The 22,184-nt window shown below is 35.4% G+C and overlaps 1 protein-coding gene across 16 annotated transcripts in view; it reads left to right on the forward strand.

Moving 5' to 3' along the window:
- The window catches only part of SYNE1 (spectrin repeat containing nuclear envelope protein 1), a 282,607-nt gene that overhangs the window by 227,808 nt on the left and 32,615 nt on the right, over positions 1–22,184 (forward strand). For all 16 annotated transcript variants that reach the window (XM_072332285.1, XM_072332289.1, XM_072332288.1 and 13 more), the window contains 13 exons: positions 396–529; positions 1,853–2,057; positions 3,010–3,192; positions 4,204–4,350; positions 5,077–5,231; positions 5,554–5,701; positions 8,855–8,949; positions 9,889–10,123; positions 10,873–11,067; positions 12,960–13,085; positions 13,783–13,938; positions 15,823–15,981; positions 16,470–16,636. In XM_072332285.1, coding sequence (XP_072188386.1) covers positions 396–529; positions 1,853–2,057; positions 3,010–3,192; positions 4,204–4,350; positions 5,077–5,231; positions 5,554–5,701; positions 8,855–8,949; positions 9,889–10,123; positions 10,873–11,067; positions 12,960–13,085; positions 13,783–13,938; positions 15,823–15,981; positions 16,470–16,636 — 2,105 coding nt within the window. The remainder of the gene's footprint in view (positions 1–395; positions 530–1,852; positions 2,058–3,009; positions 3,193–4,203; positions 4,351–5,076; positions 5,232–5,553; positions 5,702–8,854; positions 8,950–9,888; positions 10,124–10,872; positions 11,068–12,959; positions 13,086–13,782; positions 13,939–15,822; positions 15,982–16,469; positions 16,637–22,184) is intronic.

Genomic DNA, 22,184 nt, shown 5'->3' on the forward strand with positions numbered 1-22,184 from the left:
TAAGTCAAAGATCAATAACTGTATTTTCATAATATTATTTATTTATTTATTTATTTTTTAAAATACTGTTGATTTTCCATGTAATTCTAGACAGGAAACGTGATTTAATGTCTTCCATGAGGTTAATTTATTTGTAAAAGACTTCCATGCACTTATGTTGTCTGTGCAAAAGTATTTGCTTACAATGATTTCTTCTATAAAATTTTTACTTTTTTAGAATATGCTGGGTAAAAAATGTAATTTTTGCTACACCTGCCTACTGGGTTAGATAGAGCTAGAATCAGTCTTTACATTTTACAACTTGCTAATTGGATGAAACATAAGACATCTAGTTTTGCATTCATAGTCCGTACAATGAAATAGTTCCCATGACTTTATTTTTCTATATGTTTTAGAGCCTACAAGATGAACTGGAAAAACAGGAAAATAGCCTACAGAAATTTGGTTCCGTGACCAATCAGTTACTGAAAGAATGTCACCCACCAGTGACTGAAACACTTACCAACACTTTGAAAGAAGTGAATATGAGGTAGAAAACATATTTTTTTGAACTGTACTTTTCAGATTCTTTAACTCAGTTTTCAATCATTTTAATTTCTATTGTTCTGTGCTATTTTATGTATTTTTATTTTTGTTTCTTGTTGTTTCTTTTGCTAGAGAAGAACCATCTCATTTTGCTACAAAGAATAAATGCAAGATTTTTTTCTTTAGCAAAGGATTTGGGCATTACTCTCTGTAGCTTTGCTCTGTACAAAGCTGTAGTCAAGTCATAAAGATGAATCTTATGCTGGAAAATAATACTGCACTTAAAGTTTTGAAAGTCTATGTCATGTTTGATTTGCTGTGCATATCAATTTCTCTAGGATTCAGCTTACTATTTCTAGTTGTAGAAGTAGTGTGACCAACTCTTCTTTATAAGATTTAAGTTTTTGCCAGTAGTGTGCAAACAGTTTTCCCAACTTTGAATCCAGACCAGAAGCAGTCTGAAGATTTACTCAGAGAAGCTACAGAAAATGAATTCCAAGATTAAAAATTGTTTTGGTGGGAAAACTGTCGAGTTTGGGTTTGGGTGTTTGGTTTTTTTGTTGTAGTTTGTTTGTTTGCTTGCTTGGTTTTGTTTGTTTGTTTGTTTGTTTTTCCTGGAAAAACATAATCCTGCCAAACTTCCTTTGGTTCATCCTGTACTAGAAACTGGAATTGTGGAGAAAAGATACTGTAAGATGTAACGAGACTGGTAGTAATGACTGGGGAGAAAAAAAAAAAAAAAAAAAAAAATCACTTTACTAATCTTTTTATCTACAATTGAAAATACTATGTTTTCCCTTGGTAATTAAGTAATAAGGAAATTTGACAGAAACATTACATTTGAGAAAGTAACTTTAAAAGTGCCATTAGAGCCAGTACTTCAAATAGGAATTAGAATGGGGTTTTATGAATCTAAGGGTTCTACGAGAGTTTGGAAGTAAACTGCAGCAGTATGTATGGTTTCATATTTACACCTGCTTTGTGCATCTCAGGCCCCTGATGGAATCTGGTGCTTGCAGTTCATGGCTAGTCATGACTGGTTTTCTGTGACAAACCAAACTGTGCTAAGTGAAAATAGCAGGAGATTCACTTCAAAAAGTGCCATCAATCTTTGACCTCGAATATTAATATGCAGCACCAGGTGTGTCACACCTAGTGTGACGTGTCAGAATGTCATATTAACATATTTCTTTGATTAATTTTTGTCCCTGATGTCTACATCTTGATTATTACCAAATTTCTGAAAAGCCACAACACTAAGGCAACAGCAGCAAGGAAGTGGGGCAGGTATAAATGGCTTAGGCTATTTATCTTATCTGTTCAATAGGTGGAATAACCTTATGCAAGAGATTGCAGAGCGACTACGTTCTAGTAAGGGTCTCCTTCAGCTGTGGCAGAGGTACAAGGACTGTTACCAGCAGTGCTCTTCTACAGTTCAACTAAGAGAAGACCAGACCAATGAACTGTTAAAGACTGCCACCAGTAAAGACTTTGCTGATGATGAAGTAACCACCTGGATTCAGGACAGCAATGTATGTTTACTTAAGCTTTACGCTTTTTCATATCTCTGTGAGCTAAAAGTCAAAACAGTTACTAAACAGTGTAGTTGGTGTATTGGAAGCTTGCATGCAGACTTATTTCCTTTTGCTGAAGGATCTCATATGTGCAAGAGAGACGGCTTTACCTCTGCAACCCAAATCCCTATTCCTTGTTGCTTTGTTATTTCAGAATCTTTTTTCTGAAGTTAGCTCTCTGGAGAAGATGGATGCATTCTATCACTTATTTAGTCTTAATCCACACTTTTTAAAAAGCTTTTTGCTTTAGCAAGAATCTCTACCAAATCCACCGACTTGCTTACTCAAGACTAATCACTCTTTCTGAATGAAGAGAGACAAGGTGTTTTCTGGATGTCATTGACATCCTTCCTTGATGTTCTTCCATTTTCAAAGCCATGTTTCAGAGCTGTAAGGTGGTTTATCTCCTGTCTGTGGTTCCATACATTTTGATGTATTTTAGTTATATTAATTTTAAACTTCATTGATTTAAGAAAAAAAAAAGAAAAAGAAAAAGAAAAGAAAAGAAAAAAAAAGTTTAAATTGTATTTGTTTTAGGGTATGAAGAATAATTGCAAGAAGAAAAAACTCAGTTGATCTGTTGGTCTTAGAACCAGCATATCAGTTAATCCAAAGTATTCTTTTCAACAAGTTTTTCTCATCAGTAACTTTGGCTTACTCAATGACAGCTGTGCGGTCACTTTCATCTGTTCCTCTGCACATACATATTAAATAAATTGTAATCTGTATATCATTTCCTTTGTTTGCGGAGTACCAGTGGACACTTTTGCATTGAAATACAGTAGTAAATATAAATTCTTTATATAGAGGTGGTGTTTCTTCATTTTGTTTCTTCTTTGTAACAAGTGAGAATAGCATGAGCTGAGTGTTAGGTTAACTGTTCATATCTTTATTCAATGTGTTTCCACAGGATCTTCTTGCTGATATAAAGACAGCACAGGATTCACTGATTGTTCTTAAGGAACTGGGAGAGGAGTTAAAAAGCCAGGTGGAGGTCTCAGCAGCAGCAGCTATACAGTCTGATCAGCTGTCTCTGAACCAGAATCTGTCAGCCTTAGAACAAACTCTATGCAAGCAACAAACTGCACTTCAGGTATGTAGACAGTGTTTTCATTTTTTGCATCTGATCATCCTGTTAATCCTGAAAACATATAGATTACCCAGAACCACCTGGGAAAAGAGAGTAATGTTCATCTGCATTTTCCAGTCTTCCCTGAAAGCCAAAGCAGAAAGTAGAAAATACGCTGGAATGAAATACAGAGACCTTGTAAGAAGGTGCATGTTCTGGGAAGAGAAGGGGAACGTGTATCTGGAATGCCAATGCAGCATTCTTTGGGAAGACAGTAATAGTGCTAATGTCTGGACCCACAACTACTGCTTCCCCACAGACAGCCTCCTCTCTTCCCAGCTTGTTCTTTAGTGTTAAAACAAATGGTGAAACATTCAAAACAGCTGCATAGCACTGATTCCTATTAATGTTGGTGACCATACTGACACCTACAATTTGTCTCAAAGCCTGTACGTTAGATGTTGTTGATTGCAGTGGCTTCTCTTTAGGTGACAGTGGATTTGCCAAGAAATTCATTGTTGTCTAGAATGTGCTCATTAGCATAAGGAAACAAAACAGAAGAGGGATTTTTTTTATTTGAAATTTCAATAACAGAAACTAGTGGTTGTCTTTGTTTACAAAGTAAATTAAATTGAGGAAGTAGCTTTAAAAAAGGAAGTCAGAGAAGGAAGTCTTAGAGTAAGGGAGTCTTTGTACTGAAATGGTGCATTTTTGCAGTGTTCAAAAATCTCATTTTCTCACCTTGTGCAGGCATTACAGCAAAGTCTTTATGATAAAATAATAATTAATTTTAAAAAAAAATATATCTACAGTCTGTAAGCTGTGCAACAGTTGCAATTGCTCCTAGCTGTATATAAATAGCTACAAACTATTTTATTTATATATAGCTATATAAATTGCTATAGCTGTATATAAATAGCTACAAACGCATCTCATTATAGCTCCATAGCTATAATGAGAATAATCAGGAGCATAACAGCAATCTGGATGATATGTCATTTATGTTCCTAAATCCTGGGTTGTTTTTGATTGAAGGCTGGAGTACTGGACTACCAAATGTTTGCTAAGAACCTGCAAGATCTTGAGGCCTGGGTAACAGAAGCAGAAGCAAAACTGAAAGGACAGGATCCTGGTCACACATCTGACCTCTCAGCAATACAAAGTAGAATGGAGGAACTCAAAGTGAGTAACAAATGAGAAATTGTTCTTTATGTTAGCCTAGTTAATTTACACACAGTAAGACTGAAAGTTTGATGGTAGCCAGGGAGTGACTGTCCATGTTACAACACCTCTGAGTAAAGAAGAAAAGGAAAAGCAAACTCTTTAGATTAAAATGAATATCAAATCAAAATGGGAGTGAAAATATTAGTATTCTCTGGGGGATTTCCTGTATCTTATTCTTTTCTCAACTTATTTTGAACATACAGAGTTCCTCACTCATTCATATTTAATTCAGGAATCAACCTATCAATTCATTTTTAGTATGTTATAATGAAGTATAATGAATACTGTGTACAGTGTTGTATGTATCTAAGCTTTCACACTGTGTTTTGGCAATTTTTATTTTTTTTTTTTTCTTTTAGAGGCTCTGAGAGGAAGTTGATAACTTTTTCCATTTAGGCTCTTATTTTTTCATTTTAATCATTAGTTAACATTTCTTCTACAATTAACTAAATATATGTGGTATTTCAATTTTGGCATGCTAATAAAAGTACATTTTCCTAAATTAATGATCTGGATAGTTCTGTACAGTAAAACATTTATTTCTTCATTTATTAAAAGGGTGAATAAATGTAATGTGGATTTGCTAGCCTAGCATTCAGGTGAAGAAACAAGAATAAAAGCTTGCTTCAGGTACTGTCTTACTTTTGCAGACCTCCTTTTTATCTCTTTTTTTGCTTGTTGCAGAGTCAGATGTTGAAGTTCAGCAGCATGGCCCCAGATTTGGACCGTCTTAATGAGCTGGGTTACAGACTTCCTCTGAATGATAAAGAAATCAAAAGAATACAGAACTTGAACAGACAGTGGTCTCTGATCTCGTCTCAAACTACAGAGAGATTCAGGTGGGAATAGCTAAAGATTGTTGTATAGTTTTCTTAGTTTACAGTAGCTAGAAAGTATACTTTTTAATTAACCAAAGCTCCTCCCCTCATATACTTAAGAGAAAAGAGTGAAGCCAATGAGTTATGGTTTTGCCACAAATCAGAATTTGACATGAGGAGGAAGAATATATATGCATATTTTTTGTGTTACCTAAATAAATAAAGTAGTGCAACTGGATGTGAAAAAACAGCACTATCTGATTAGAATTTCTGCTTGAAAGTTCATTCAAGACTCAGTTATATTTGTGAGACTTACCTGTATTTATCTTTCTTTTTTTTCCAGTAAGCTACAGTCTTTCTTGCTGCAGCAGCAGACATTCTTGGAGAAATGTGAAACTTGGATGGATTTATTAGTTCAGACTGAACAGAAGCTGGCAGCAGAGATTTCAGGAAACTACCAGAGTCTTTTAGAGCAACAAAGAGCCCATGAGGCAAGTTATCATGTGTATTTATGCATTATTACAACTATGTAGAGTATATCAGTATTCTGTTTATACATAATTGGAACTTACATTCTTTTCTGGATTAGTATATTAGTAAGTTTTGAATTACATCACTTTCATCTTTTGAATATATCTTAATTTAAAAACAACAGCATGCAAATATGTTGGTCCCATCTGGAGTACTGTGTCCAGATATAGGTATGAAGCCCCCAGTACAAGAAAGACAGAGAGCTGTTGGAGAGGGTCCAGAGGAGGGCCACGAAGGTGATCAGGGGGCTGGAGCACCTCCCCTACGAAGATAGGCTGAGGGAGCTGGGCTTGTTCAGCCTGGAGAAAAGAAGGCTGAAGGGTGACCTCATTGCAGCCTTTCAGTACCTAAAGAGAGCCTATAAACAGGAGAGGAGTCAGCTCTCAGGAAGGGTGGACAACAGCAGGACAAGGGGAAATGGTTTAAGGCTGAATGAGGGACGATTTAGGTTGGATGTTAGGGAGAAGTTCTTTATTATGAGAATGGTGAGGTGTTGGAACAGGCTGTTCAGAGAGGCTGTGGATGCCCCATCCCTGGAGGTGTTCAAGGCCAGGTTGGATGTGACCCTGGGTGACCTGGTCTAGTATACGGGGAGGTTGGTTGCCCTGCCTGGCAGGGGGGTTGGAGATTCATGATCTTTGAGAGGTCCTTTCAAACCTGGGCTGTTCTGTGACTCTGTGTTAGCCAGTTAGTAGGAGGGGTTGATTTTCTGTCTGCCTTTTTTGTACAATGTATTGTTGTGTCTCTAAGTGCTTGTCCTCTGTACGTGGTCTGCTTCATATTGATTTGTACCAGAGGAATCAGTGCTTTATTGGTCTTCTTATAAGACCTAACTGTCCTCACACATTTTGACCTTTTGTTTTCAGTCCTCCTTGGAGATCTCTGTTCTTTCATTTTATTCTGGTTTTGTACACTTGCCATTAAATTACCAACATACACAGCATCTGAAAAACATGTTAAAGGAAGACTTTTCTGTCAAAAGCTGAGTTATATAACTCATCATGACGCCTCCATTTGTGTTCCTTTCAGTAGCATTTTCTTGTTTCTCTTGGAGAACACATAGCATTGATCTTACCTCTGTGCTGTAGTCAATTGTTTGCAGACCTTTTACAACAAATTAAGAACTTGCCCAGCTTTTGCTGCAGAGAAAAAAGAAGGATGCCTATCAGGTTCTTTGGTGATGTCAAGCAATGCATGTTTTTTCTCCATCCACATTCTTACTGCCAAGAATCTTAGTGAAGATAAAGTAAGACAAATCAATTTTCATACCAGAGTTCCCATGTGGTAAATAATAGTTTCATTTCCCACAATTCTTTCAGCTGCACTACGAAGATACTCAGGAAAGATCACAGAGGAGTCATGTCCTTTTACCCCCTCTGTCTTATATCTGACAGCATAGTGTTTGGGTGGCTGCTTGATAGCAGAAATTACTTCACAGTCTTTTATTCTTACTTCATTTTATGTTTGTTTTAGCATTTAACTGCATTTGCTTTTGCAAATCTTATCCATTTCATTTATGCCACCAGCACTAACTGGACAGAGAATCTTTGTAATTTATGATGTCACTGCTTTTTGAGATTTAAATGTTCAGTGATACATTTCTAATGTTGTTATATACAGTCACAGCTATAGTTCTTGAAAGGAGTTAGCAAGGATCTTTTCGCATGTAATTGCACATACTTTGAGATCTCATTCTAGTTCCCTGCTAAAACCTGGTAGTGTTCAAGACGCGTCTGGATAGGGAGCTAGGAAATGTGGTTTAGGGGTTTTCTGTAGGTATGGTCAAGGGAGGACAGTTGGGCTAGATGATCTTATAGGTCCTTTCCAACCTTGTGATTCTATGATTCTATGTTCTGTTTAATCTTTTAACAACACTGTTACATGCTTGTCTCTTTTGATCCATCTGTGCCCTTCCATCTTGACAGAAATGGTTATGTCAGGAACTGAAATTTCTTCCTTTTTACTCAGCTTTCTGAAGTTCTCAAACCCATAATATGTGGTTTAGGTGAAACTGCTCAACAGAGATATTATTTTCCCTCTGTTCCAGGCTTGGTTATTCATAAGTGCCTAAGTATTCAAAGAACACTATCAAATTCATCTTCAAGAAAATTAGGCAACACTGTTTCTTTATATAGGAAAATCCATGATTTGAGTAACAATGCCTAAATTAGTTGAGTGATTCAGAAATGCAGATTTGCATTTTCAAAAACAACTATGTCGTGTAGAAGTCCTGAGGTACATACAATATTCTTGAGAAGTTTAATTGCACAGGTGCCAGTTGATATTTCACTGACAGTTGCAGATGCAGGGATTAGTACATCACATCTTGAGCTGATGTGAAGCTGTATAAAGGGGATAATCTGGACTTGATGAATCTTGTCTTATAATTCAGGCAGGGTAAATATCAATTTAGAACACCATTACTAACAAAAGAAAAAAAAAATGTATTGATCTTCATACTAGCACACTTTTCCTTTGAATCTCACTATAAAACCTTTTGAGCATGGAATGTGTCTAGTCCTCAACTGACACCTAGATGTACTTCATATGAAGGTAACAAAGTAAGAAAAGATGGGTCTAAAAATAAATAAAATAAAAATAAAAAAATAAAGTTTTATTTATCTAAGCAATATTTGCATAAGTAGTACTTAGGTAATTTTGGTCATAAATTAAGTAATAATGGAGTTTTAAAAGTAGTACAAAAAGTTTATTGTGACAGATGGGAAAAATTGGAAACTAAATTGGAAAACATGGAAAATTAATTTCCAGCTATTTAACTTGGCCAACCATTTTTTTTAAGGTAATTCTGTTGACAGCATAAAATTGTATTAAAAATTTATTTCACCAACCTGCAGACATTATTTAAATCTAACAAGTGTTAGAATACTCTTAAACTTGTGAGAAAATAAGATGTACTCTTGTGTTCATGCAATAGATTCTATGTATAGATAGATATTCTTGTAAATTATAATAGCAATGTCACAATTGTACTTGGAGATGTAATTCATAGCTTCCATTGATACTATTTAGCTTTTAAATAACTTTTTAAAATCTCAAAGAACTAATAATCATTAAAAAAAGCAGTAATTCCATCCTTGTCTCTTGTGCAACAGCTATTCCAGGCAGAGATGTTCAGCCGTCAACAGATTTTGCATTCAATCATCTCTGATGGGCAGCACCTCCTAGAACAAGGACAAGTAGATGACAGGTAGACATTCTAGTGTTGTAGCTGCTGCTGGCTGTATGAAGTAATACTAAAATTATTGGGAGATTTCTGAACAGAGAATATTGCAGGAGATGTCAACATTCAGATTGTGCTTTTCTGAAGTAGACTTTACTGTCAATGCAGTTAAGCTATTAATCAGATTTTAAATAAGACTCTTCTTTAGGGTGCCATGGGGTAGATGTGCTTGCATTTGGGAATGCAGAAGCCTTGAGGCTGCTTCTCTGGCAAAGGTTTGTCTTGTATTGTCAAATAAATCACATATTTCTGTCCTGATGGAACTTCAAAACACCTTTCACCAAAAGACCCAGCAATAATTGATTTACAGTGAGTTACATGCAATTTGTGGCAGCTGGGGATATACCTCTGAGAAGATCATCTGAAGCATAAACGTAATTAATAGGAATTCATTCCTGTCTCAGAGATTTTGTTTTGTATAATTCTGATCAAATGAATGGAAATCAGTGGAATGCAGCAGTCTTAACGCTTGTACATGGGTACTGGCTCTGCTAAGGGTATCATTGTTTCAGTTTTAGATTTATTTTTTTTTTTTGGTGGGGAGCTTGTGAAAATCTTAGCAGTCCTTCATATATCTTACACCTGCTTTGAGTTAGCTCAGGGTGAACCATGAAATCTTCATTCTTTCCTATGAATTTGGGTAATTCAATCTAGCAATAACTAAGGTGTTTTTTGCAAGTAAGAGTTGTGATTTTTTTTCAATCTTGATAATTTGATATCTCTGATTCTCCATGTGGAGTTCTCATCCTCAGTCAACTGTCATGAGAGTTCAGTGCTTTTCTTCTAGTGCTTAATAATTAGCAGCCAAAAAACACCTCACGTTCCCTCCTCTCCAGCTTATTTCAGTAAATAAATAGATCAAAGTATGAAAGCAACTGCAGATTTTTATTTATTAATTCATAATAGGGATGAATTTAGTCTGAAGTTGACACTTCTGAGTAATCAATGGCAAGGAGTAATTCGTCGGGCGCAGCAGAGGAGAGGGATTATTGACAGCCAGATCCATCAGTGGCAGCGCTACAGGGAGATGGCAGAGAAACTACGCAAGTGGCTGGTGGAAACTTCCTGTCAGCCAGTGAGCGGTCTGGGGAATGCTCCTATCCCATTGCAGCAAGCCAGAGCATTGCTGGATGAAGTGCAGGTATGTCCATTGTATTTGAAGAGGAAAAAGCATACTTTTTATAATTTTATTTTTAATGACCTTTTTTATTTAAGAAGTTCTTAAAAGTGCGTTAGTTTCAGGCCGTCTGCTTTACAGAAAGCAACATTAGATATCAGTTGCTCTTTAAAAATGTCATGGTCTCAGAAGCAACATTTTGATTGAAGGGAAGTAAAGAATATGCAATGGCAAATTTAACAAAATCTCTCAAGCATTGATAGTTTCTGTTTTTGCTTTGTAACTAACCTCATATTGAAGCTGTCTTGAAAGAAAGATACCTTAATGTCCAATTCGAGGAGTGTTTTCTTGCTAACAAAAGGATTCCTTGAATGTTTGAAGTGATCTTTGTGTGAGGCTAACAGTAACTATTTAGCAGCTTGATGTCTTCCAGCATTTTTAACTGGAAGATATTCTATAAATAATAAGCTTCTAAGAATAGTGAGTTTCCAGAGGGCTGTTTTTCCTCAAGATCAATTGAGATACTGATATGAATGAGAAAAAAGAAGTTTTCTATGGCTTTAACTCCTCAGAGAAATTTTCTAATGATCTAGTGCAGTAACATAGTAAAATAAAAGGTAGGGTAGAGCATTTGGGCTGTAGCTCCTGCTCTAGTCAAGATATGCAATCAAATAAAAATTAATTAATTAAATTTGGGCTTGAGGATGAATTGTAATTAACTGTTTATTACAATTAAAAAGACAAAGTTGACTGGAAGTTGTTTATATTTGCAGCTTAAAGAGAAAGTTCTCCTAAGGCAGCAAGGGAGTTATATCCTGGCTGTGGAAGCTGGGAAGCAATTGCTGCTCTCTGCTGACAGTGGAGCTGAGGCAGCCCTGCAGGCAGAGCTTACAGAAATTCAGGAACGATGGAAGAAAGTTAGCAGCCAACTGGAAGAACAGAAGAAACAGGTTGCTTTATTACTGAAAGTAAGTATATTGTTTTTTTCTGTACTTTCCATAGAGTTCACTGTTTCTCATTCTGAACCATGATGAAGTATTCTTAAGGGATGAATACAAATACAGGAATTACATTGTATGTTACATGAGCTCATAATTTCACTATCTCTGATTCCAAATTATTTAAAAATAGAAGTAATGATATTTTGCAGTAGGTTTACATGTTTCTTGATGTCTTTTAATTGATATTTCCACACCCATCGGTTCTTATAACGGATGTTCCTACTGGTCCTATTTTCAGCATAAAGCAATTATGTGATAGCCTTTATACATATGATATCGAAAATTAGATCTGTCTTATTCTCTCATATGACAATATCAATATCTACTTAGTCAGTGTATTTCCTTCACGTGTCTTGACTATTTACTGTCATAAGTAATGCACTTAGAAGAGGGATACTTGGACTTCTTTTTAACATATGCAGTTTTCAGCCTGCTAACCTCATTTCAAGTACAAAAGATGATAGATTGGGATTTAAGTTTGGTCTGTTTGTTTTTCCATTTCACTTATTTCATGTGAGATAATGAAAATTGAACTTTTGTGTATTAACAGAATAAGGTAAGTACTTTTAGAAGAGCTTCAGAGGTCTAATAGAATTATGAACATGTTTGTTTTGTTTGTAAGAAACTAGGTGATGCAAAGAAATTAAATATTATTTTGAAAAATTTCCATTAAGTATATTTTTCTTCCTATTTCAAGCCTTGTTCCTTCTGCCTTGGGTTCTAGTCAGGAAATTGCATCAGAAAATTTAAATCACAAAATCTTATATCTATGGAAATGAAAACTTCTGTGGTATTGTGTCCCAGTGAAAATATAGAACTTGATGCTTGGGGGGAATGTAGCAGGGAAATTACCATACAAACTGGATAAATTGTCCCATAGATAAATAACCTTCATTACATGATGCTGCCATGGTCTTAGAAACGTGAATTTTCATTAGCCTTCTGAGTAAAGGAGAAGAACAAACACATATTCTGAAAGAGTGTTACTTGCATTAAGAACATTACAGCTGTTTTGTCATGTCAGGGCATATTATTTCTTACAGAGAGAATACAGAAGACACTAAAGACAGGTTCTTTTGAAAACCTGTTAGTTGTAATTCTTCATCCTGAAGATGATCATTAAATACTGGTGTAACTGGAAAAATGCAAGAGAAATATACTAAAAAGATGCTAGAAGCAGAATAGCTTTAAGCAGACGATGAGTTGAAGTAAATTCTGTAATTTTCCAGTATCATGCAGCCAGCACTATTAAGATTTGTCTGGCTTATTACAGACTTTTTTGTGTGAATATTTTTTCAATAGGCTTTAACAAGCAGGTGATCTGAAGCGATGATGTCACATGATAGTAGGATTGGCTATTGCATAAGGACACAATTAAAAATTTGGAAAGTATACAAACACTAAGCTGGATGTATCTGCTAGGATCATAATTTAAAGGAGGTACCGCAGGTACTTTAGTCTGACCTGAATTCACACTATTCCAAACTTTTTTTTCTGAATCTTGATGCACCAGACATTCAGAAAATGAAGTGGAAAATCATTTGGAGAGTTGAAGGTGATTCTGAAAGGATGGAGTTGGAATTAGGCAATGTTACAATAAAAGGAGGCTTTGACATCTATATTTCTTCTCAAAGGATGTAATAGGATACAAAAAAAAAGTAACCTAAAAACAATTTAAAATCCAGTTGTACCTATGAGCCTGGTTTTAAGACTCTGATTATTATTTAAAGGAGAAATTCAGTACATGTTATTCTTATGGAAACATTTTAACTCTTTATGTTGATTAATGTGACTAATGACTAAATACAGTAAGGATAATCAAGATCTGAGCTGAGGTCTAATAAACATTCTACTCTTAGGACTGGGAAAGATCTGAAAAGGGAATAGCGGACTCCCTGGAGAAGCTAAGATCATTCAAAAAAAAGCTTTCTCAGCCTTTGCCAGAACACCATGATGAGCTGAATGCAGAACAGATTCGTTGCAAGGTAAAGTACTCCTCTGTTGACTGTTGCCTCATCTCTGAATGCTTTTCTGAAGTAACATCTTTCATTGTTAACAGGCTTTACATTAATGACTGTGCAAAGCAGCCAGACATTTTTGTGACAAGCTAAGAAGCTATCCTTGTAATATTTGCACAGAATAAATCCTATAGGGCATTAATTGAAAAGTTCAAAGGGAGGGTGCATATAGAAAAGACCAGAAATATTGGAATAGAGTCTGAAAAGTATTGTAGAATTACTGAATGCTGGTAAGTTTTTATAATATGAATTCTTGTTTCAGACTTAAGCTCATTATCTCTAAACAGTTCTTTTTGTGCTTCTTATTTGAGATGAGATTACTGTTGAGGATCTTGTGTACCGTTTTTATGGTGTATTCCTTGCAGTTGATAAATGTGATACAACTTGAAAGCATTTTCACTGCAGTGAACTCTTAAAAACTTTTGAACTTTAGAGAGATTTCAGTGCTAATTTAGTTTGTGAATATTTTGTGAAAGACTGATGTATCATCTTCTGTCAGGGCTGAAAATATTGGTACATACGGAATTGGTATTTTCTTTTTCCTGAAAAAGAGGCTGAAGCAGTCCTCTTGAGATAGTGGATCTGCTCAGATATGACTTTGATTCAGTGAGTTAAAAATATTCATCTTTGTACTTGTCCTTTTTGCTTTTGCACATCTTTTAAGGAATTAGAGAATGCTGTTGATGGATGGACAGATGACCTTGCACACCTCTCTCTGCTGAAGGAGTCCTTGTCTACCTATATAAGTGCAGATGATATTTCAGTCCTCAGTGAGCGTATAGAGCTTCTGCACAGACAGTGGGAGGAGCTGTGCCATCAGGCAAGTATAGTATTGAGCTTTGATATGAGCATGCAAACTAAAAAAGTGTTGGAGTAACAACTGAATGCAAGTGGAATCTTTTAGAAAAGATACATGTAGGAACAGGTAAAATTCATATTTGAGCACTTGATGAATCTGGTATAACATCCATTGAAATTTTCCCTCTAGTTATTGCTTAGATTCAGTTTTCTTGAACTTTGCCATTGAGACTGTATTTAAAACTTAAGAAGACAAAAAAACCCAAAAAAGTCATACTACTGATATGAGTCTGCAGCACGGGGCAAACAGAAGTAATACAGTTACTCGGGAGGAGCTATGCTCAGAAATGTCCACTCCCCTCTCAGCATTTCTTTCATACCTCCAGTTATGTTGATTATTTCTACCTCTTCAAATGTTCGTGTCAGTCAGAGGTTGACTTGCTTGGCTGTGAAATGAGCTGAAGAGAATTGTTTGATTTTTCAGGTGCATTGTGCTAGCATTGTATCTCTTGCATTCTTTTTCACTTAGAGATTTGACTCCCTTATCCAGTTTTTCAGATTATCCTAATGTTATTCCTGTACTTCAGTAGACATTGCTGGGACTAGCTTGGAAATAGTTACCTTACATAAAGTTTCCATGAAGTCTTCAAAAACATCCCCAAAATAGGAAAAATGCTTCTCGGTTAACAATGAGAAACTGCTTATTAGTTTCATTTGAATGATCCAACACAGATACATCTAAACTATGGTGTAGTTGCTGAACATACTACTATAGTAAAATAAGTAGATGAGTAAAGAAGTTTTATCTTAGTTTTGTACATATTGAGTGCTTCAGGATGTAACCTCATGCATCAGTGTTCAACTGTTTCTTATTTCCGGAAATCTGTCATCAAGTTTAGAACCACAAAAAGGAAATGTTGAGATCACATGTGCTACTGTTCAACCTAATGTGGTAGTCAGTGAACACAGTAATCAGTTCTTATGAAAGAGCAGATGCAGTCTTCACCTTTTCAGCTGAAATGCTAACATAATGTCAGAAACAGCTTAGAGTTAGAATGAGGAAATAAGTAATAGTTCAAATATCTGAAACTGCAGAGATGATTTTGCTGTTTACCCTCTGCTACCCCTTTGATTTTAATTTCCATCCTTATCTGTCAAGGATGGACTGTTACTCATAGTCTGAGACTATAAAACTGCTATAATAATTTCTTAAACATTGCAATACTTTTCTTCTTTATTAAATACAGAATTTGACTGTTTGTTTTATGCTTGTTACCTAAGCCTTTCTAAATCCCTGAAGGTAACATCAAGATTCAGGAGAAATGGTCATCTATGGAATGAGTGTATTGGAACTCAAGTCGAAAACTATCTGTGCAAAAAATATCTACAGGGAAAAAAAAAAGTGCATTTTTGAATTTTCTTTGCACTTACACACAAATTGTGTAGTTTAACCCATGCTATATATGTTGGCTTTTTTTGTTTGTTTGCTTTTTGTTTCTTTTTTGCTTTGATCAAGCATTTATACCTTTCTTTTTATTTAATTTCTTAGACTAAAAAGAAACTATTGGCAAGCTTTTATAGCTCTTGTTAGTTAGCCAAAATTATATACATGAAAAAAAAAGTGTTATTTTTTGCTCTTCTGGTGAAACTTTAAAGACACTATATAGACATGATATTGAATCTAGAGAGGTATTCCCTTTATGCAATAGAATGGCAAGAATCCTGAGAGTGACACTTACCTCTAAAGTCTCAAAGAGTCGTGCAAAGTTTTTGCAGTACAAATCCAGTTTGTTGTAATGGAAGTAAGCTTCCATCTGCAGATCCAGTGGAGTTTATACTGGGGCACACACAAGGGGCTTCAATTATCTCTTAAATTCATTTGCTTTTTTATTCTAAATATTTTAAGGTATCCTTACGTCGACAGCAAGTTAGTGAGAAACTGAATGAGTGGGCTGTCTTCAGCGAGAAGAACAAGGAGCTCTGTGAGTGGCTGACACAAATGGAAAGTAAAGTTTCTCAAAATGGTGACATCGTCATAGAAGAAATGATCGAGAAACTTAGAAAGGTATCATGCAGTGCGTGTGTACTTACATATTTTTCTTTTACTTTTTGCTTGTTTTGTGTTGCAAAGTGAATGCTGAATTAGCTGAAATCAAGGTTTTACCTGACATGAATGCTTTATACGTTCCAGTGAGGCTGTGTGTTTGTGTTCTTTCATTGTGCAGCTTTCTTCCTGTCTTTCTTCAGGTGGTATCATTCAAGATATCAGAAAACAGTGTAAAATCTTAAACAACAAAGTGCTTTACTGAATGTCCAATCACAATTTCCTTTAAGGAGTTAACTCTACCAGATGCATTGATAGATGGGTTGTCTTTTTTCTCATTCTTCTGATACAGTTGTTTGTAGTTATACTCTAATTTAGGAAGTCCAATACTAGAAGAACAAAAGCACATTAACATTCACTGGTATTTTTGTATTGTTCTTAGTTAGTATAGTATAGTGTAAAGTAGAATGTATTCAGTGTTTATCTTCTAATTGCACTTTTCTATCCAGGATTATCAAGAGGAAATTGCCGTAGCCCAAGAGAACAAAATCCAGCTCCAGCAAATGGGAGAGCGACTTGCTAAAGCCAGCCATGAGAGTAAAGCATCAGAGATTGAGTACAAACTTGGCAAGATCAATGACAGATGGCAACATCTTCTGGATCTGATTGCCGCCAGGTAAAACAATTGTTTTGTTTCTAATGACTATGTGAAATAGATGAATGGACTGGGCATCATAGAATTAAAATATTTTTCTTGTCTGACTTTCCATTTTTAATTATGAATGGGTCTGTTCTCAGCTATCAGCACTGTTCTGTGAAATTTATTCTCTCCTGGTTGCCTTTGTATTATTTCTTCATATGTTATTTTTGCAAGTAAAAAGGAGATAATTCCAAACACTGTCTGCTAGAATTACACAGGACTGGTGGCAGCCAGATTTTGTGAGCCTTGTTTCAATTCCATCTCATGTTATATGAGCACTTAAATCTGGGTACAAATGTAATAATAATTAAAAACAAAAACAAACAAAAGAAAAAAAGGCAGAATCCAAATAGTGCATTTGGTGTTTTGATTTGGATTTTCAGAAGCACAGTTCCAAAAATAAGTCAGACTGATTGAGAAAATAGACATGTGCACAGCAAATTAAAGATTCGTTATTGTCACGGCTGTTTAAAAAAAATAAAAAATAAAAATGTCACAGCAATTTTCATAGCTTAGGTAAATACAGGGCTGATTGATAATAAATGAAAAAAAAAAAATTTCTTATTTGTTTCAGTACTCTGATTCATGATACAACATCCCTCATGCTACAGAAAGCAATTTTGGCATGGTTTTGTATATGCGTTTCATAAAATATATATATACTCTCTATTTTGCACTTCTCTGATTAAGGATATATGAATTAATAATACTTTAGCCTTGCTTGCAGCAGATAGGTTTGTTTTGTTGTGTTTTTTAAATCCATTTTCATATGATTTTACTGCATTCCTACTTTGAAACATGTAAGTATGCAAACAGTAAATTTCATGTAAGCTGAAGCATTCTGGTCACTCCACGTCCTTTTATAGCAGTTCATTTTAAAGTAATGAAAGTTGTAGACTTCTTGCAGAGCAGTCAAGTCAGGAAGTGGTGCATTGCTGCCAAGGAGACTGCTGGTTTCAGAGGATGTGATACATCACCAGTTGTTGATCATAACAGATATTTGCTTTATTTTTATGTGTCTTTAGAAATACCCACTCAGGCAATTTTTCAAGTGTTATGTTCAAAATAATTCATTTAGGAAGCTTCTAATGAGAAGCAACATGACATTCAGAAATTGCAAAATGTTTCTTTAAAAGATCTGTACTGTCTATTTGGTATTAAAGAGTAGCATTCCATATAGGGACAGATAAGGGTGTCATTCTTAGGGTGAGGGGAGGAAGTGTAGGTGTAAACTGAGATAACCGCTTAAACCTTCTCATTCTGTTACCTTGAAGCAGGGTGTCAGGTCCTCTCACAAGACTATCATATGTGAAATATTTATTTACTTTTCTTCTCAGAACTAAGCCTTCAATTTAGCCTTTTTAAGTAACATGGGATATAACATACAGTTTGGGAAATGACTGGCTTGAGAGCAGTCCTACAGATGGAGATCTGGAGGTGCTGGCCGACAGTTAGCTCAGTATGAGGCATTAGTTTGCCCTAGAAACCATAAAGGAAAGCCATATTCTTGTGCGCAATAAGCGCAGTGTATACACCTGATCAAAACTGATGATTCTCCCAGTTCATTTAGCATTGCTGCAGCCTCACTCAGAATATTGTGTGCAGTTCTAGGCTCTCCAGTTTAAGACCCTTTATAAGCATCCAGAGCTAGTTAAAAGACTGGAAGTCAAGTCTCTTGAGGAGCAGTTAAGGACACTAAGTTTATCACACATGTAGGAAAGGAAATTAAGGGATCATCTCATTGCTCTCTAAATCTTTCTGGAGTAGCGAAGTGGAGGAGGTATCCATCATTTCTCATTGGTATCTAGTGACAGGACACATGGCAGTATCTCAGAGCTTTAATTTAATTACCAGTAGGGTAGTTAAGCACTGGAACAGGCTTTCTGAAGAGGTAGTTGGTGTCCTGTACCTGCCTGTATTTAAAAGGCATGTGGATAATGCATTTAATGATCTGTTTTAACCTCGCTGTTATCCCTGATGTAAATTAACAGTTGGACTCAATGACCATTGTAGGTCTCTTTCAACTGGATTTGTGGTATGCTAGTCCATTCAATCTGTTGTGCTTGTTATTATCATATACAGTTAAACATATAACCTTTTTCATTTCCAGTCATTACTGAAGTGAGAAAGGATACAAAGTATGAATGTTGCATTGCTAAAGTTGGGAAGTAAATCTTGGAAAGGATTGATGCTAAATTATGGAGATTTTACTAGGTCAGTTGTAGCTCAGACTGATATCAATTAAAACCCAGTTAACTAATTCCTACTTACCAAAAACGTTTGCATCCCCCAAGTTACTTCTAGAAGACTGACAAGTCTCTTTTGAGCATTTTCCTAAATATCAGAGTATGTTCCTATGTAGATACTTTTCAGTTTGGGTTATATCTTATAACCTGAATTTTGGCTGCTATTTTTTCTGCTATTTTTTCCTATTCTGGATCCTTGTCAGCGTTAATAAATGCATATTTTTTTACTCCAAAACCACAGTCATACATTGAAGCATTTTTCTTAGTGTTTTTATTAGTACAGCATGTTAATATGAGTCTGAATCTTTACATGTTGATTTTGTGCTTGATGATGGAACTTTTTTTATTCCCTTGTGAAAATCTTCCTTTTTCACATTCTTTTCCTTTACTTTCTTCTTATCTCTCTGTCATGTGAAGATCTGTAACTGAAGAAAAGACAGCTGTAGAAAGGCAGTTGTGTATTTGTATCCAAAGACTTTTCTTTCTGTCTTTTTAGAAAATATTCATCCGTTAAGTGGAATTTGTTTGATAAGTGTTCATGCTGCTCTAAGTGTTACAGATGTTAACTGCCAGCAAGTACTGTACTGTTCAGGATATGCAAGGAAGGCTTTGTTGTATATTTTTTCCCCTCCCTTCCCCTTGCACTCATGATCTACATTCCTGCAGATCAAGTCTGGCACATGTTGGTGAATGCAGGTTTTATTTAGAAACATGACCACTTGTCACTATTCAGGCTCATGTTATCAAGCAACGTCTGCTAACATTTGTTTGGCGTGCAATATTTTCTGTACAGTACTCAGCAGCAAAGAGAAGTTTGTTTCTCTTCCTGCCCCCATACAAAGCACTGTGTTTGCAAGCTTTTGGAGTGGAAGTTCTTCTTTTTAATGCTGGAAAATTTCATGGTGGTGGCAGAGGACTTGCGTGCTGTGAGGATGGCAGAAGACGGCAGTGTGGATTCAGATCTCCCAGACTGTAATTGTGATATCACAAGGCAGGCAGCTATTTTTGTTTGCTTTTAACTGATACAGTTCTTTGGAAGTCTTGGTTTGCTGGAAAACTGGAAATGTTGATAATGTGGAAATCACAGCCTTAGTTGCTTTCTGCTCAACTTTGAAAAGTTAACAGTGAGAACAACTTTATTTTACAGCTAGTGCTTTTGGATCTCAGATTAGGATTTAATAACTAATGCAGACTTACAACTATTACAACTTTCTATGATTTCTTTGTTGCCTGAAGGAAACCATCAACTGCTTTTACTGATGTTTTCAAATACAAGAGTATATATACCAGAGGCAAACTATATTTGTTCACTCTCTGTGACATCGTGACTACATGCAAAAGGCAGAGAAGACAAGGGCTGTAAAGATAGGATTTCAGACTTCACATACTTAATTTGGTCTGTCTTTGCATATTGATGAAAACATTTTAACTGCTTGTATAACTAGAACTCAAGCTACATTTCCTTTGATTTTTGATTTAACTTCTCTTTATCCTTCATCCCATTCTTTCCTACAGATTTTTCCGGGTTTGTACAGAGTTCTTTTAATTTATTTCCTGAAAGGGAAAACTGTGATCTGAAGAGCAATTATAATTGTTAATACCACCGTCATGGTACATATTTGCACTGTCCTTTGGATTTTACATCTTTTTTTTTTTTTTTTTTTTTTTTTTTTAACATAAAAACATAATTTTTAAACTGATTTTTTTAAACTGATTTTAATAGTGATTTTTTTTTTCTCCGACTATTTTATAGAACAAGTGTTTCTTGAAACCTTGTCTCTGGAGTAGAAATTTTTTTTTCACTTATGTTTTCTGTTGTCTTCATACACGTTAAACTAACATGGTCTTAGTGTCTTTTTTCATGTTGCATTTAAGTTTAATATTAGCAACAGGCTGTCTGACTATGACTAATACAGTAGCTATGAGTTCTGTATGATACACTGTTACAGATTTACAAGGCTGTTCCTGTTTGAGGTTTAAGTGGACTCTAAGGCTTTCTAGTTTAGGACCATTTGAATTAGAGGCATTTGTGCTTACTTTCTGCTCCAAATTATTCTCTCTCACATTTGTAATGGAAAATAGACAATTAAAAGTAATTACTTAGGGAAACTGAGGTATTTTCATTTAGACATATGGAAATCCAAGTATTTTAAGCCAATTCAAAATTTTAGATGAGTTTTCCTTGTTAGACCATAGAAATTAACAGTCAAATTCTGCAGTATTTTCCTTTCTGAGAGTCTTAAATACTTATGTTGTGATAATGATATAGATAGATCTATAAAACACATTTTAAAACAGAAATGGCATGAGTACAATACCTAGCTTTCAGTGTGAAGTCTTCATTATCAAGCATGGAAATTATCTCAAATCTCTTGAAGTAGAATGCATAGTGCCACAACAAAGCGTGAGATGATGATCTGAATAATTAAGTGTTTAAACATTACCTTGTAAATGAAATCTTTGAAAATCAAAAATTACAGTTGAGTAGGCATCCCACATAGTTGGATGGTGTCTAATTTGACCTTTGTCTCTAAGCAGAGCTTTTAGTTTTGTTTTCAGTCTCTCAGGCCCTCTGCCATTAACATGGAAAGGTGGGATACTGATATTTTTACTAGAGAGATGTATTTTTCTTGCATACATATTATGTAGTCATTTGTGCACAGGCACAGTGTTCAGTGAGATGAAGAGCTTATCTGCTAATGTTTAGAAGGAAACCTTAGATATACTGGATGCAAGAGTAGATTTTCAGGGTAGCTGGAGCCACTCCAAAGTCCTGACAAAAAACAAAAACAAACAAACAAAAAAGCTCTACTTTTTTGTTTGTTTGTTTTTTGTTTGTTTGTTTGTTTCTGTGTCTGACAGAGGATTAGTCCTATGATTAGTCCTATTCCATCTGAATGGAACAAATAGGGCATTTTCTGGTTGGCAAAGCCTGTGCTAGATGTGGCAAGCAAGGTTTAAATAAAAGCCAGCACAGAAGTTAGAATAATACTATAATGCTGCAAGTGAGATATGTCTCTTTCACAGCTTGAGTGTGGAAATGTTGGAGTAGTTTTTCTTGTATACGTGTATGATGCAACTCATTGTTCCCTTTCCCAGTCCAGCACTCATGCAATTGAACTCACACATGCAGCCTTGAAGGTATAAGCAGAAAATAGGCTAGATTTTATTCTGTTTAGACTGACAAGCTGTGAGATCTAATGGGGGATAACCAACCTTCTTTCCTGTGTTAAGAGCAAGGTCCAATTGGTCCAGAGCCATGAGACACTGCATGTATA

The sequence above is a fragment of the Excalfactoria chinensis genome, chromosome 3, assembly GCF_039878825.1.
Source record: "Excalfactoria chinensis isolate bCotChi1 chromosome 3, bCotChi1.hap2, whole genome shotgun sequence".
In the NCBI taxonomy this organism is placed as follows: domain Eukaryota; kingdom Metazoa; phylum Chordata; class Aves; order Galliformes; family Phasianidae; genus Excalfactoria; species Excalfactoria chinensis.